This window comes from Megalops cyprinoides, chromosome 17 (genome assembly GCF_013368585.1).
Source record: "Megalops cyprinoides isolate fMegCyp1 chromosome 17, fMegCyp1.pri, whole genome shotgun sequence".
In the NCBI taxonomy this organism is placed as follows: domain Eukaryota; kingdom Metazoa; phylum Chordata; class Actinopteri; order Elopiformes; family Megalopidae; genus Megalops; species Megalops cyprinoides.
In genome coordinates, this window is record NC_050599.1 from 25924766 (window position 1) to 25940551 (window position 15786).

Below are 15786 nucleotides of genomic sequence, written 5' to 3' on the forward strand. Positions count from 1 at the left end.
TCAAAAAAGACAAAGTTGTTGTATAAATAGAAAGCTGAAGGACTTTAAGCATACTGCCTTCACCATGAAAACAGCACTCCTGCTACATTTCTCTACATTGCATCTCAACATATTTTAGAAACAAATAAATGCATTTTGATATGATATTCAAATAATGTAATTATTGTACAAAGAACATCTGTTTAAGGTCATCCTTACCAATAATCTGCTGCCCCCCATCTCTGGTAGCACAGACCACTCTGGTGATGGAAAAAAAAAAAAACAAGAGAAAGAGAAACATGAGACAAATAAAGTACTATAAGAGTGCTGGAGTTTTGTTTTCAATGTAGACCAGGAATCTATAACATAAAGAAAGTTAGATAGTACATGCATTACAACCCAGGACTATATACAGCATCACTGACATCAACAAAAAGAATTAACACCACCATTTACTTATATAGGGCTCAAAGTGTAAAGGACATTTATCTAAGAAACGTGCCATCATACTTACTTCTCATCCAGCATTTCTTCTCCTGTTGAGGCAATACAAATAATATTGTATGATAATGAGAAAAACAACTTTGCTGTACATCTATCACTATAGCAGCTGGACAAAAACAGCGTCATTTCAGTCCATGATACATTTACAGAGAGGAGGAAAACCTGCCTTCTGATCACAAATGATACCATCTGATGTACATTGTCATTGTACAAACATGCCCATATTTATTACTAAATACTAAATTATAGTTTAAAAGATAGCAAACTAAGATTATTCCCTTTGAATAAAATAATGAAAAATATACCTGTAGCAGAAAGATCTTGCAACAGATTCTCCGCTGCACAGCCATTTTTAAAATCTCTGAAATTTTAAAACATTTAGGACGTTACACAACAGTCATTCTTTATCTTCTTTAGTTTTAAATCATTACATAAATTAAGACACTCACAATATCTTCTTCTTACACCCAAAATATCTATATTTGGTCGCATGTGGTCTTATTTGTTCATCGTATCTGATATGGACTATGTGCAGCATGCGAAGGTATTAGCTCCTTACTTTATGAACACATGAATGTCGTTGGTTGTAGCAAAACTGACTCTTCGAGAATTCCTCTTCTTCTCAACTGGCTTGGTTGGTTCCTCCTACGTGATGATCAACACAATAAAATAACCATTGATCACGACCATGCCATATTCCGCATTCTGCTTTTGTTGTCCAATAGTGGCGAATTTTACCTGAGCGTCTTCGTTATCTGAGCCAATAGATTTCAGCGGAGTCCGAGGCGCCTTCAAGATCTTAATGTGAAAAGTAACGGGGGATAATATGAATATGAGAAATGCAACCCATGAACACAGTCAAGAAATGTTTCTGCCTCTTCACAACAAAGAAAAACAAACCGAATTACCCCTCTGTGGGTCTGATTATCAAGCGCTGAGACAGAGAGACGCTTTCTACAGTTATAGATAGACACGACAACACTCACCGAAGAAATTCTCCTCTTTGAAGGTCTGAACTGATCTCTTCTAAAATAAAAAAAATAAATAAATCACAGATGAAACGGTTAACGTTAGCCAGATAAACATCCAGCAATCCGCTAACTTTGCCACTTTAAAAGCAGCTGTCATTACATTAAAAACCTGCGTATAAGGTCGGCAAGTAGCACGTAACCTCCCTTCAACCATACACAATTTATTTGCCAAGATGTTCGAAATCACATCGATTAATTTCGCTTGCTGCCGATGCGTTAATTATAACAAAAACGTACTGACAGCGTAGTATAGCAACCTTGCTAGTTTGGTTTAAGAGCGAACTGGCTAGTAGTTAGCCATCTGGCAGTCACTATCAAGCTAATGTCAGGTAGCAAAGAACTTACTCTGTTTTTGTTGGTTCCGGGACTTCCATGTTATCTTATCGGCTATTTCAAATACTGTTGGGAGAAAAAAAATAGCAACTGCAAAATCGACTGATAATGTAGCTAGCGCAGATGGATATCCATACTCGCCGACGACGTTGGCGTGGTAGCCCTTTTCCCAAAAGGACACATACGGTGACAGGTTCGGCTACAGAGCTAACGTTCGCTAAATTGACATCGCTAGCTAGCTTGCTAGCATATACAGCCAACGTACACCCCAGTGTAATTTGATATCTACCTACGTGGGAAACATTCAAAATCACCGTTGCACTAAAGTGACACTTACCATAAGCATAAGAGTTAATCGTTGTTTGTTCTATCAGCACTGTGCTTTGACACCCCGTGTATTTGACAACTGAATTTCCATTTCCCACTGAAAACACTCGCTCGCTTGCTAGCTGCTTTGTTTTTGAATTTAACCGCGTTCTCCAGGCGCATGCGTCATTTTCTGGACACTATTTCCGGTTTCTAAAGGAGAGTATTTCTGGTTGGGTGGACGCCTCTAATATGTAGTTAAATTATAATATGACAAAATCTAGTGAACTAGCGGGTTAATTTTCAGTACAAATAAAACAACTAATCACTAGCCAGCTTGCTACAGTAAAATTGCGAATTTATGAGTTATAGTCATTTCCTATTGTCAAATTAAAAGACGGAAGTGACGCATTTTTAAATTTAAGAGCGGTTTGTTCACCATGAATGTTTATTAGTTAGTGTCGATAGTGTCATTCTGAAGGCAGTTTAGGCAGTGCTGTTGTTGTATGTCGTTTTTTTGTTTCTGACAATTGATCAAGCGAAGTGGGTAGCTAGCCATCGTTATCCATATTAACAGGTATGGTACCCTTGTGCTACGATCGATTCGATGCCCGACACACGGACCTGTTTTTGATAAGATTGCTTGAATCTAGAGACGTGACGTCTCTATCGATATGTAATGTTTGCTAGTTTGTTATATGGTCAGATATCGATTTAGCTAACCAATTTATCAAAAGAAGACCTACCTCTTTTTATTGTCTAGCTATGTAATGTTACACGGCACGGCGATTGTACATCGATTTGGGTAACATTAACTCTAACTATCTTTAGAGAAAGCGCTAATTTGACGAATCTTCTTGATGTCAACAACGTTAGTGGCACAGCAATTGTGTAGCTACTGTTTATCTGCATATTATTTTAACACACAAGGTATTTCATGCGTGACTAAACAATTTGGCATATTCTCTATAGTTTAACCTTGGAACTTTTTTGCAGATGTGTTTACTGAGTTGTATACATGTGAGCATCGTTAACGTTTTTGTTCCTGTTTTATTGTGTACCTTATGTGTTAAAATAATATGCAGATAAACTTCTAAAACCCAAGCCATGCACAGGTACAGACGGACATACACACACTAAAAGAAACGAATAACGGACAGATGTACAGAATGGTAGGTGTTACAGGAGACGTAATTCTAAGCACTCCCATCTGCAGAAAATGACCTTTTGCATATGTATTGCATTGCTACGTGATTTTTTATTTTTATTTTTTTGAGACAATAAAAAAGAATTGACAGACCGGTTTATTTCAATCAAAATTTTTGTTTCAGGATTTATTATTGGCCAGGATCAAAGGCAACACCCCCCACGCACCCAAATAAAGACGTTAGTAATACAGCACATTCATGATGTGGCTGAGTCGTAGTCGTAGGACTTATTTCTATGGCATACCTGTCCTCAGAAAGTGCTGAGAGTATTCCGTAATTTTTGTGCTCTCTTTTTCTTTGCAGGGAGCAATGTCTTCAAAAATTCCGGTTCAGATTGAAAATCGGCAGAAAGAAAGGACAAAACCGAAAGGTAGTTACTTTGATGACTGCCCAGGTTAATTAGATAATTGGTAACCTTTATTGTCTGTTGTCTGCTATATAGCTAATTTGCATCTTTACCTTCCAGGCCCTGTTTGTCCTGCTGACAATATGAAGAAAGAGGTTCATAAATTTGAATTCAAGGAAACAACCATGCCACCTAATTTTAACTTTGCCTCAAAAACAGAAAATGGTGTACTCAAGCCTCAAAACAATGTCCCCAGGTATCGAGCAAGTTTGTTACATAAATTTATCGGTCAACAAGTTAATTTAGAATACATTTTAAGCCTTGCAAGTCACTGTAAGGACAACTAGTTTATTGTAGTAGACAGGTGTATTTGACTAGATGCACCATTGTACAATAAGCGATATTTATCATAGCTAGCTAGTATACTTTCTTGTACCGTGGTACCACTTTGAGATGTACTGTGATAGCCATTTTACCATTTACTGTGTACTGTGTCTGTACCATAATTTACTGTGTAAAATTATGCACCATTATGTATATATTCTGTACCATAACATTTACTGTACTTATATTTTTATATTTTGACAACTATCATAAATGATAATTGTTGAGTTTTAAAAACTGTAGGTAATCATTTTCAAGTGTTAGTTGGAACAAGAACATGCATTTACACAAAAGGCAAGTTTGAAGCTTCTCCAACTGTATGGACTGCTAAATGTTAATTCATCAAACTTTCTTTACCAATTTTGTTGCACTGTATGCTTTTCTTACAGAAAAAAGCAGACAGCCAAGGTTTACAAAGGGTAAGACTTCACCAAAACAAATGCTTAACCTAAAAAAAAAAGTTTTTTCCTAGCAAACAAAAACCTATTCCTGTTCCACCAACAGACCAACAGCTAGACTAGAGGCAGAACTCCGAGACCAGAATCGACTGTTGGAAGCATTGAATGTAGACCTGCAAAAGAGTCTCTCAGAGTCCAAGGTAAATAGCTATTATTACTTTGGTGTTGTATCACACAAGACAATTAAACAGCCTGGCTGCTTCTCAGACACTCTGAATGGTAGGAACAATTACTTTTACATTTGTTCTGGTACTTTCAAGCATTTGTTCTGCTGCCTGGTAGTCAACTGCTGTATATACTTGGCAAGTATATACAGCAGATCAGTATAACAATAGGTATGTACTTGTTTTTTCAGTTCTCACAATATTTTTGGGAAATTCTTTGGCTCACAAAGTGAAATTTAAACTGTCACACAAATTAATTTAATGCATATTCAGCAGTTACGGGACAAGTTTCCCTGTGCCGTCATAGTAAGTCAGAGACAGTTAGGATTTATTACATGACTAAATGCCTGCTGAACTTAAAATTGCAGGAGAAGGTTGCACAACTGGAGAGGCAATACACAGAGCTTCAGGGGGAGAACAGTGAGATTCAGAGACAACTGGAGACTTACCGCCTGTTGTTGGTTTCTGGCGAAATAGACCCAAGTGAGTAATTAGATTTTTTGGGAGATTTGTTTTTTGATTTGATTAAAATTTTATAGTGAATCTGTTGAAATGGAATGCACACAGTGTACCCTTGCATTTTGTAGCGGTGGGAGAGTGAGTCTGCATGAATCCTTGGATGGGTAGGGCTATGGTGGTGTTAACCGTGACTTAATGATATGAAGTAATTTTAGGCTGTGTCCCAGTAGTGCTAAATTGTGTCCTTCCCTCAATTCCTGCATCCTCGTGTCCTCTGTGACTGAAAATCAATCATTGGTTATCTCCTTAAGGAGGATTTCACTTCTGTAGGAGACATATGAAGGAAGACCTTGTTTGTCTCCTCTGGGATCAGATGCATTGATGTATCGTCATGCAGAAGAGTTTTTCAAGAATCTGATGCAAACCGCCACATGCTGGTCACATTCCATACATTTTCTTTATTTCTGATAACATAAACAGTCACCATAGAAATACAAAAAATGCATTTAGCATATGAGTACAATGACTAATCACAATACAAGCAAGTTATATTGCGACAACAACTTCATTCATTCATCTTAATGGATTTTTCAGTAAATATTGCATCACATCTTTATGCACTATTTTAAACCTTTCTTTAAAAACTATAAATTGGGTTTTTTGTACAAATCTTATGCATGACATTTTTCTACCAAAATAGTTAGATTAACCTAAAATTCCATAGAAAAATATTTTCCCTGAAGAGGGAAGGGATTCCTACCGAAAGTCATGGAAATGCCAAAGTTCAATAGAACAAGGATTTTCCATTCCCCTCGCCGCATTAGGGACCTCCTTATTTTCTCCTCTTATCTCTTCCTCTTCTCCTTGATGGACATTGCCATGCACTTGAGTAGGAGATGTGAGGACTTTAGAAATAAGTATTGGGACACCCCCCTAGCCTCTGCTGTGGGGAACAGTCTTGGTTGGTTCATCCAAGTCAATGATTGGTAGCACACAGTAGCTCCACCCATTATAGAATTCAAGAAGCTTTGTTTCTCCACTAAAAACCTTGTTGGTTTTATTTCAAGGAAGGATACAGAACTGTGTATGACTGTTGACTATGCTGTGTGTGTGACTGTTGTGTCCCTTAGTTTCAGGGGAAAGAATTGCTGAAATTGCTGAAAAGCAACGGACAGATGTGGTGGTAGGAATGTATTTTTTTCCTGAAATCAATTCAACAAATTTTGAGGTAGCAGAAAAAAGTAAGTTTTTATATTTTCAGAGAAGTGATACTGATAAGCAAGTTTTATGAATTATCTGATGCATTTCGCTGGCAAAAGGCTCTTTGGTTTATCAGAATCACAATTTCAGTTCAAGGTATCACGAAATGATAGCGTTTACATTGGTATGAAATAAGATGGCAAAGGGGAGCTTAAACCAGTGACTGCAGTATAGAGGATGGAGGTCCTGCATGCACTTTGTCCTGAAATGGAGTTTTCCTGGGTCTTGAGTGGCACAGCCTGGTATTTGCTAGACAGGTCTATTTGCTGGTACAACACATCTGTTAGTATTTTGATTATTACAAGTTTTTTGACACTCTCCAAAGAAACAAAAACTGTTTGGATTTAGGTACTGTATATGGATTCCTACATCAGAATGAGAATCAAAGTTTTGAAAGTTGGGGTCGGGGGGGTGTCTGGAAGGGCAGAGTGGGAGGATGTGGTCTACCAATCTTTCTGCCACTAAAAGTTTTCCGACTATATCTGATGCTGTAGAACATGTCCGCGGAGCTGACAAGCGAGCTACTGAAGTTCAGTGAACAGTGCGTGGAACACAGAACGCAGCTGGAGGTAACTGCGCCAAAACAAATCACACACAGACAGGCAGACACACACACATGAAAAAATCCCATTTTTTCAAATTCAGCATTCTGTCTCATCTGCAGCAGCAGCAAGAAAAAATGAAGGCCCTGACAGAGGTGCGAGAACGGCATGCGCAGGAACGGGAGGCTTTCTCGCTGGAAGTGCAGGAAATGGAGAAGGCTTTGGAGGAGGCTGAGCAGCTGTTGCTGGAGGAGCTGTAAATTTTTGTCTGTCCTTTTTTTTTTTCGTACAGTACTGGAAACTTAAATAAAGCTCTGAAGTCTTTGCTGCTCCTTGTGCAATGGTGTTTGGTAGTTAAACAATAATGCTTCTATGCTCAAGTGTGTGTTATTTCAGACAGTCCACAGTAAAGAAAGGTTTTACTTAGCATTGTAAAAAGGCTTGACAGAATATTGAGGAAACATGTTGACCACAGGCATGTCCTGTAGGTGGGTAGTTTATTAAACATGAGTATATTTAATAAACAAAGATGCATTTCTACACAATATAAATACTTAAACCATCTCATTATGCTGAAATAAATTATTGTACTGAGGTGCAAAGTTATCTAGAATTTATATAAAAATTTCACGAGCTGGAATTGCTGGTTAATGAGGCATTTGTGTACTGAGTACAAACTGATGCTGAGAGATGTTGCTGTGAAAGGATTCTTGGTCATTAATTACACTTTGACTTTACCCCTGCCCCCCATTCCCCCTTTCCTGAATACAGGGTATGTTTTAGGCCTTATTTACGTAAGGGTTCTGGGAGTCCACGGTGGTTTTGATAGTGGCTGTACTGCTGCTTGATAAGTTCGAAGCCTTTTCATCTCCTATGATCTTGCTTGTGTTGTAGTAATACAGGAACAGGAAGAATCCTGAAAATGGAGATATATGAACTCAAGGGATACAAATGAGTATATGTCACTTCAGTTTAATCTCAAAGTGCCAAGACTCCATTTGAGATTCTTCTAATAATCACTTTAATTTTCTTAGCTGATCTACCAAGCAGATGCTCTAGTTCTTAGCAACTTGCGTAGTTCAGATGTTATACAGTGCAGATAATTACTAAATTGATTTGTGTTAAGTACATTGCCCAAGGGAATACCATTAGAGAATACATTATAAATGCCAGCATGTGTGATCAGGTACATGAATTTGATTTATGCTTCAATTAGTCTTATGTATTCTAATGTGGTTTATGAGATTTCATTTAGCCCGTACAGCTAACTTGCAAAAGGACTTAATGGCTTGGCATGAAAGTATATGGTATGGTATACAGATCAGCAAGTTGTAGTATAACTGAGGTTCACATTTAACATTTATTTGCATGCATAATCTGCTTGATTCGTTCAAGTGAAATCTTTTTTAAACACCCCACCTGTTAAAGAGTTGATGTGGATGTGCGTGAGGTTAAAAGTCAAGGCCAAACGGCGCACCCAGCTAGCTGAGTGCCCAACCACCCCAGCGCCCAGCCCTCAAGCCCTACCTTGGAAGGAGTTCAGGATGGTGAAGATGTAGTAGGACGGTATCCGGAGGGGCCCGTAGGCAAAGAAGGCAAAGCCCCAGGTGACCCCCAGCAGGCAGCACAGGCCCATGATGCTGCAGATGTTCGCCGGGCCCACCCCCTTCTGGGCTGCCTTGACGTCCCTGCCCCGCAAGTACGTCAGCTGCCGCGTGATGATGATGAAGACGGTGAAGGTGAAGAGGAACACCAGGGCGTAGTAGCCGATGTTCACCACGTAATGGACCGTATCGTCAACGATCCAGCACCTGAAAATCGGAAGGGGAAGACAGGTTGCAGGGGAGGTTCAGGTAGGCTTCTTGGGTCCACAGGTCCAACAGTTTCAAAACATATGCAGTTATGCTTTTTTTCCAGACAGATGTTACATTAATGCTTTTAAAATCCCTGGCATAAGCATACTTACATTTGCACAGATTTCCCATTGTCAGAATTTATGCTGCGGCCGCCATACTTTCCACAGATCAAAATGATTATCACCACCACACAAGGGAGTGCTGAAGAGACAAGCAATACCATTAAGAACGGTGTCATGAAGCGACAGCTTGGAGCCAGATCCTGAACGCATCTGCTCATCAGTGGCCTGCTGAACTCACCCCATCCGCCGATGCACACCTTCAGGAAGTAGTGCCGGATGCCGATGTTGAAGGACTTGGCCAGGTGGAGGCACAGGTGGAAGGCCTCGATGGCGAACCAGGTGAAGGTGGACAGCATGGAGTAGTGCAGGAGCGCCGCGAAGATCTTGCAGGCGATGAGGTTGCCCATCCCGGCGACAGCCTCGTTGGACAGGAAGGTGAGATCCAGCAGGAACATGGCTAGGAAGAGGTTCATGAGGATCTGGGTGGCGTCGCTGGACTTGGCTCTCCTGGGGAAAGGATGGCAAAGAACACGCATTTGATCGCGTACATTACACTACATTACATTTAGTCATTTAGCAGATGTTCTTACCCAGAGTGACTTACAAAAAGGTTAAGCTAAGAGCAGAGATGATACTAAATCATAAGTGTCACAATCCGCTAGGAGAAATCAATGCGTAACTTACACTCTGCTGAGTGCCATAGTTCTGCATGAGGAAGTTTGAGGGTATAGGAAACTCAGGATATAGCTATGGCCCTTGCATTTGCTCTGGTTGCCATTTTTATCAAGTGGTTAGAGAAGACCTTACCTCAAGAGGAAGTGCATAAACAGAGCTACACCTAAGAAGAACATTGACAAGCCACAGCCAATATAGGTGATGTAGGAGAGAGACTTCAGGTCTGAGTTACTGATGTTTGATTCACTTGGGCTGGCCTGGGGAGTCACAAAGGAAGAAGAAGAAGAAGAAGACTGATTTCCAATCTGTCAGCTTAAAAAAGAATGCACCTTTTGTTCAATGAACCTCTCAGAGCATGGATTCTGATTATGGCTGAAGTGATTGCATGGCTACAATTCCATCAGTAGGCCATTCAGAGATGCCACAGCAACAGTTTAAATCTTGAGGGGCATGAACTGACGAGTAAAGTAAAACAAACACGGAAGGCTTCCATAGAAAACAGGGACCCTCACCATTAGTATAGCAAAGAATGTCAGGTGAGTGCATTGGCAGATGACGGTGCCATTGCTCACTGTGGTATTACACCCATCAGTTGTCCAGACGGGCCGATCTCCTGTGAAGGATCACACTGCTTTTGAGTTTCCGTTAGCATTTATCAGACAGAAGAAATAGAGGTGGTTTAACTGTAAAAGAAATACTGTCAACCCCATCTCAACTGGTCAATGAAAAACACACAAGATGCCCCAATGCATATACAGTATCATTCACATGTGCGATCACAAGGAAGCATTTGAGGAGAGATGACAAGAAATGTGGAATTACCTGTGCCGTTCCAAGAACTGCAAGACATCACGGTGTTGCCCTAAAAGTATTTGTGAAGTGTTAAGTCTTACTTCTGTTCCCGTACCCGAAAGAGTTGCCTTCTGCTGAAGTTAATTTACACTGTACATTTTTTAAAAAGGAAATGAGTGTTTTGTGACTTACTGCGTTAACTTGAAAGGTAATGTTTATGCTATCTGTGAGATCCAAAATGGGAGTTCCCATGTCAATTGCAATGACCTCATCATTGAAAACCGTGCTGTTTTTCTCATCCTGACAAGGAACAACAAAACCAACAGCAGTATATTAAATACAGTTCAATTTCAATGCAGCTTAATGTCCATACACTCCAAAATATTTGATGCAAAGAAAAATGTACAACCAATGTCTTCCTGTTTGATAAGAAATTTGTTTAGACTATCCATGTGATAATTAAACATGGCCCCAGTGTTTAGAGAATATTAGAGTATCTCCAATATTTAGAGAACGTCTAACACAAAGCCTATTAGCCCATCCTGAAATGCATATTTATACATATGTATCTGTGTGTTTGTGTGTATACACACATACACACACACATATATATATATGTGTGTGTGTGTGTGTATATATATATGGACAAAAGTATTTGGCCACACCTGTTTTTCAGGGTTTGGGCTAGGCCCCTTATCTCCAGTGAAGGGCAATCTTAATGCTTCAGCATACCAAGACATTTTGAACAATGCTATGCTTGCAACTTTGTGGCAACAGTTTGGGGAAGGCCCTTTTCTATTCCAACATGACTGTGCCCCAGCGCACAAAGCAAGGACTATAAGGACATGGTTTGATGAGTTTGGTGCAGAGGAACTTGACTGGCCCGCACAGAGCCCTGACCTCAACCCCATCCAGCACCTTTGGGATGAACTGGAATGGAGATTGTGAGCCAGGCCTTCTCGTCCAACATCAGTGCCTGACCTCATAAATGCTCTACAGAATGAATGGGCACAAATTCCCACAGAAACACTCCAAAATCTTGTGGAAAGCCTTCCAAGAAGAGTGGAAGCTGTTATAGCTGCAAAAGGGGGACCAACTCCATATTACAGTATATGTATTTGAATACAATGTCATTACAATGTAATGGTCAGGCGTCCAAATACTTTTGTCCATATAGTGTATATATGTGTGTGTGTGTGTGTGTGTGTATAAGAATGAGTGATTTTCCTGTAATCAATTGAACCCCTTGCCTGAATTGAATGAATGTGAATGGATTTTTTTTTTACCTTGGACATATTTGGGAATCGGAAGACGGCAGCAAACGGGCCACCCTCGAATGATAGGTTGGCCTTATTGAATGCTTCCTTTGAGATGGACACTGATCCAGGAAAGTCCTCCGCTGCCGAGACCTTGCTGTTAACAATCTGTAAAAATGTAAAAAAATAAAAAAAACCTGTTGTGCACACACAGAGGTGCCCTTCCAACCCTCCCTCTTCAGTTAAAGGTTGCGCTTGCAGCCTCAGTTGTGGCGGCCTTCTGAAACGCAACTGCTGGTGCTGCTCTACAAACCTGCATCTCCCCTAATTTCAACACGTATTGGCCTCCAATATTTTTTCCGTTCAGAAGAGATTGTCAGAAAGCTATCTTAAAGAGATGGTTGCCATCAAATAAATCCTCCATCTAACTAATTAGCTAAAATGTGTGCTTTGTCATCCTGTCTGGCTACCTTGGTTACACAGGCCTCACACGCTGCACCATGTCACACTTACATTTATGTCGGAATTGGAAGAGAGTCCAAAGAAAACTTCTTTGAATTTAGCATCCTTCCTTTGTCTTGTGAGTATCCCTTTCACGGGGCCTGCTGTGATTACAGCTGAGGATTCATTTCCCAGCTGTGTAAGGAGGTCGGACAGCTTCTCCATGAATTCTCTGTTAGGATAAAAAACACAGATGTACTGAGATGTGTTGTGGTGACAGCTTCAAAAATCTACTACTACTACTGCTACTACTACTAATAATAATAATAATGAAGAACGAGCATTCTTACGAGGCAGCAGCTGCGTTTATGTCACCGTTCTGTGACACAACTGTTGTATTAACTCTTATATTCACTGAAGGAGCTTCTATGGGGTTGCTACAGGTCACACATTTTGTGACACTTGTCAAATTTGACAATTGGCATGAATGATTTTTGGTAATGTTGATGAACATGATGAGTGTATTTTCTGTCTGATCTGAGAAGTAGAAAAAAAGGGGTTAAAAACAAAATATGCACACAAACACATACACACACACTAGATAGACTTTAACAAAGTTTAAGGGCAAACAGAAAAGTCTTTTACATTATAGCACAAGCACTAAATTATTTATCAATATTTGAACATTAGGATGATCACAGAGTGAATAAAACTTACCACTGCATGCAGCTTTACCATATGGTAAATCTCCTTGGCAAACACTGCAGATAACTTTCAGAATGAGATTAGGAGCATGGTTAGTACTCTTCAAACAAATTATATTTAAATGATGTTATTCCCCAGAACCAATGATAAAGACAAAATCAAAAAACACACATTTACCACTTACAAAACATAGGGCTCCTGCAGTCCTGTGATGTATACATTATGTAAGTAAAACTAAATAGAAATACAACTGGGAACAATGCACAACAATAATCATTATAACAACAACACGTGTTGCTACTACTACAAATAATAAGAAGAATAATAAAATAAAAATCCAACCATATTTTAATTTCAACATATACTATCTTAACCATTGGTAGACACAAATATTTCTGTAACAGATTACAAATATCAAAAAAATTCCATGTCAGATGAGTGGTAAACTAATAGTCATCGACAGCTCCCCTCTCTCAAGTCTGTATTATCAGACTGTCAGATTGTATTTAAAAGTTTGCTTTTTATAAATGGTGCAATGGAACATGTATACAGCATATTTCACTTACAGGACTCACAACCATCCAGAATGATTTGATTCTTATAAGAGACTGATTCTACTATCAATGGATAAAGTGAACTTATGTTCTAAACAACATTTTTAAAAATTGATAAAAAAACAATGATAAAAAAGTATATTAGTTTTATTCAATTGCTTACAAAATTAGTAATATGATGGGCAACAATTGAATGCAACCATGAGAATTGCTTTGTTCTGCAGTTCTGTCTAAAAGTCTAAAAGGGCACAGTGCTATTTGAGTTCAACAAAACCTACCATTGCCATGGTGTATACCGCTGCCAGTAATGTCAGTCCGTAGATCCGTAAGAACTGCAAAAGAAGAATTATTTTGTTGACAGTCAATACATTGTTATGAGCAGTTAAGTCATATTCAAATACTTATGTTCCACTTCCCAAAACAAAATGAAGGGTTGCGGCATTAATATGGGCATAAACAATGTGTCATTAAAATACAAAATGATATTAATAATAATTATATATTAACTACATTATTAATTATAGAATTAGTAGTAATAAATAAATGCAACAATGTGTAGCTTTAGAATATTTTTCATGATTCTAGATATGTAAAAATAATTTTGTAACAGACAACTAGTCAGTAACTTTGACTTACGTAAACATCCTATCTGAAATGAATAATGTACTAATACGAATGAGGAGACATACAGGTGTGATAACTCCCCTTTTCAAGTTGGTATTACCTGACTCGCATATCATGCTTCAATGTTGTCTTTTACGGCTTTTATAAACAGTGAAATAAAATTACATGTAGAGTGCATTCAATTCATGAGCATAACATCCATCCACATGGATGGCCACATTTTAAGCTGTATCTCATTAGTTGTCAGTATCTTAAAGTAAGTAAAACGTTATTTTTCAGAGTCTTTGTGATAAATAGTGCTGTATAGGGTACAGAGCCCGACCGCAGCCATAGGTGCCTAGTGGCTGGTGCACCTTCATTTTTCATATCCTTCCTTCTTCATGATGTTCTCTGTCTCTTTGAGAATCTTAAGCAGTGTGGACTTTAGAATGACCACATTTTAAGCTGCATTTCATTGGTTGATCTTATAGACCATCCTTATACTGCAGAAGGCAGCATTTTTCTGTAAAAATCGTTTTTTTTTTCTGCCTGTATGGACTAACATCCGGGCAAAAAGCACAATTTTTCCGCAAAACATTTTGTGACAGGTGCTTTGAGATATGAGATGAACTGTTTTCAAATTCTACAAGGCTTTTTTCACCTATTATATGCAGACAGCATCATTTTTCATCTGTAGGAAGCATCTTTTTTTCTGCTGTGTGGTCTACCATCCTGGTATGTTGTTCTAGGTGCTTTGAGATACGATACACCATTTTCAAATCCTAAATGGCCTGTTTCATCTAATGAGCTGTTACAGTCGACCAGAGCATCACATTGCATTTTGTTGTAAGCCTGAAGATATATTAAAAAGCCTATTCATGGGTGGAAAATCTTGGGTGTCAACAAAAATTACATTTAGTTACCTGAGGCAGCAATCTTTGGGAAATACTGTTGTGAATTCTGACAACCTACAAAAAATAATTTTGTAAATTGTTAGTAAGTCAAAAAGGGAGCAAGTCACCTAACAAATCCATATTCCATTTCCCAAAACAAAATGAGGGGCTACAGAGTTAATAATGCTTTCATTTAAGTTACAAGTTCATGTGCGTGTTTAGTCAGAATTTAGTTTAAAAAATAAAATTAAAAATTAAAAAAACAAGAATACAGTGCAATCTTGGATAATTGTCAACATATTTTACTAACACTAGGTATGTCAGAATCCTTTTCGCACTCACTGATCTGTGAGTGTTGTTAGCCTGGTCTGACATTGTTGCTCTTTAACTTGATTGGATACACTTATGTTTGATTGAGCTAGAAGTCACTCTAGATAAGAATGTCTGCTAAATGCATGCAGTGTAATGTAATGTAAGAAACCATGTGGTATTATTGAATGACGGATGATGGATGGCACCAGTTGTCCTCTGTCCTGGCACATAAGACTAAAAATGCTGTGGTAGAGTCAGTATCTTAAAGTAAGTAAAACTTGGATTCACGTTATTTGTGTCTATTTGTGTTATATGAGTCTTTGTGATAAATAGTGCTGTATAGGGGACAGAGCCCAACCTCAGGCATAGGTGCCTAGCGGCAGTTGCACCTTCATTTTCCATATCCTTCCTTCTTCATAATGTTCTCTGTCTCTTTGAGGATCTTAAGCAGTGTGGACTTTGGAATGACCACATTTTAAGCTGCGTTTCATTGGTTTCATCAAAACATTTTGTGATAGGTGCTTTGAGATATGAGATTAAGTGTTTTCAAATTCTAAAAGGCTTTTTTCACCTATTATATGTTGTTACACTTGATTGAGTATCACAGTACATTTAGTTAGTGAGGCCAAATGAATTCTTGTAAGTGGACTGCTTGATTCTTAC

General features: G+C 38.7%; 2 protein-coding genes and 1 long non-coding RNA gene across 3 annotated transcripts; 1 reads left to right on the top strand and 2 right to left on the bottom strand.

The window, feature by feature from the left end:
- Positions 1 to 1220: 1220 nt before the first annotated feature.
- Positions 1221 to 1891, bottom strand: LOC118791888. The gene is made up of 3 exons (XR_005005579.1): positions 1860 to 1891; positions 1470 to 1509; positions 1221 to 1281 (listed from the first exon to the last, which is right to left on the bottom strand). It is a non-coding gene; the product is annotated as an uncharacterized LOC118791888 (long non-coding RNA).
- A 735-nt stretch (positions 1892 to 2626) lies between these two features.
- On the top strand, positions 2627 to 7469 carry knstrn (kinetochore localized astrin (SPAG5) binding protein). Its single transcript, XM_036550629.1, has 9 exons — positions 2627 to 2730; positions 3665 to 3731; positions 3828 to 3963; positions 4481 to 4510; positions 4596 to 4689; positions 5082 to 5196; positions 6303 to 6355; positions 6927 to 7001; positions 7097 to 7469. The coding sequence occupies exons 2-9, from the start codon at positions 3671 to 3673 to the stop codon at positions 7232 to 7234; spliced, it is 702 nt and encodes a 233-aa protein (XP_036406522.1). The 5' UTR covers positions 2627 to 2730; positions 3665 to 3670; the 3' UTR covers positions 7235 to 7469.
- A 148-nt stretch (positions 7470 to 7617) lies between these two features.
- Positions 7618 to 14875, bottom strand: adgrg11 (adhesion G protein-coupled receptor G11). Its single transcript, XM_036550611.1, has 14 exons — positions 14842 to 14875; positions 13594 to 13647; positions 12774 to 12827; positions 12407 to 12593; positions 12129 to 12288; positions 11646 to 11783; positions 10552 to 10659; positions 10390 to 10429; positions 10080 to 10180; positions 9700 to 9824; positions 9131 to 9399; positions 8941 to 9031; positions 8502 to 8785; positions 7618 to 7890 (listed from the first exon to the last, which is right to left on the bottom strand). The coding sequence occupies exons 4-14, from the start codon at positions 12568 to 12570 to the stop codon at positions 7754 to 7756; spliced, it is 1617 nt and encodes a 538-aa protein (XP_036406504.1). The 5' UTR covers positions 12571 to 12593; positions 12774 to 12827; positions 13594 to 13647; positions 14842 to 14875; the 3' UTR covers positions 7618 to 7753.
- Between the last annotated feature and the right edge of the window lie 911 nt (positions 14876 to 15786).

What these genes read in the sequence shown, in the direction of transcription:
- adgrg11 (XM_036550611.1), bottom strand. Translation starts at nt 12,570, where the DNA reads ATGTTCATCAACATTACCAAAAATCATTCATGCCAATTGTCAAATTTG. An exon ending in TTACCTTTCAAGTTAACGCA is followed by an intron (nt 10,430 to 10,551) that starts GTAAGTCACAAA and finishes AAATACTTTTAG; the next exon opens with GGCAACACCGTGATGTCTTG. An exon ending in CATTCTTTGCTATACTAATG is followed by an intron (nt 9,825 to 10,079) that starts GTGAGGGTCCCT and finishes GTGACTCCCCAG; the next exon opens with GCCAGCCCAAGTGAATCAAA.
- knstrn (XM_036550629.1), top strand. Translation starts at nt 3,671, where the DNA reads ATGTCTTCAAAAATTCCGGTTCAGATTGAAAATCGGCAGAAAGAAAGG. An exon ending in CCTCAAAACAATGTCCCCAG is followed by an intron (nt 3,964 to 4,480) that starts GTATCGAGCAAG and finishes CTTTTCTTACAG; the next exon opens with AAAAAAGCAGACAGCCAAGG. An exon ending in TTCTGGCGAAATAGACCCAA is followed by an intron (nt 5,197 to 6,302) that starts GTGAGTAATTAG and finishes TGTGTCCCTTAG; the next exon opens with TTTCAGGGGAAAGAATTGCT.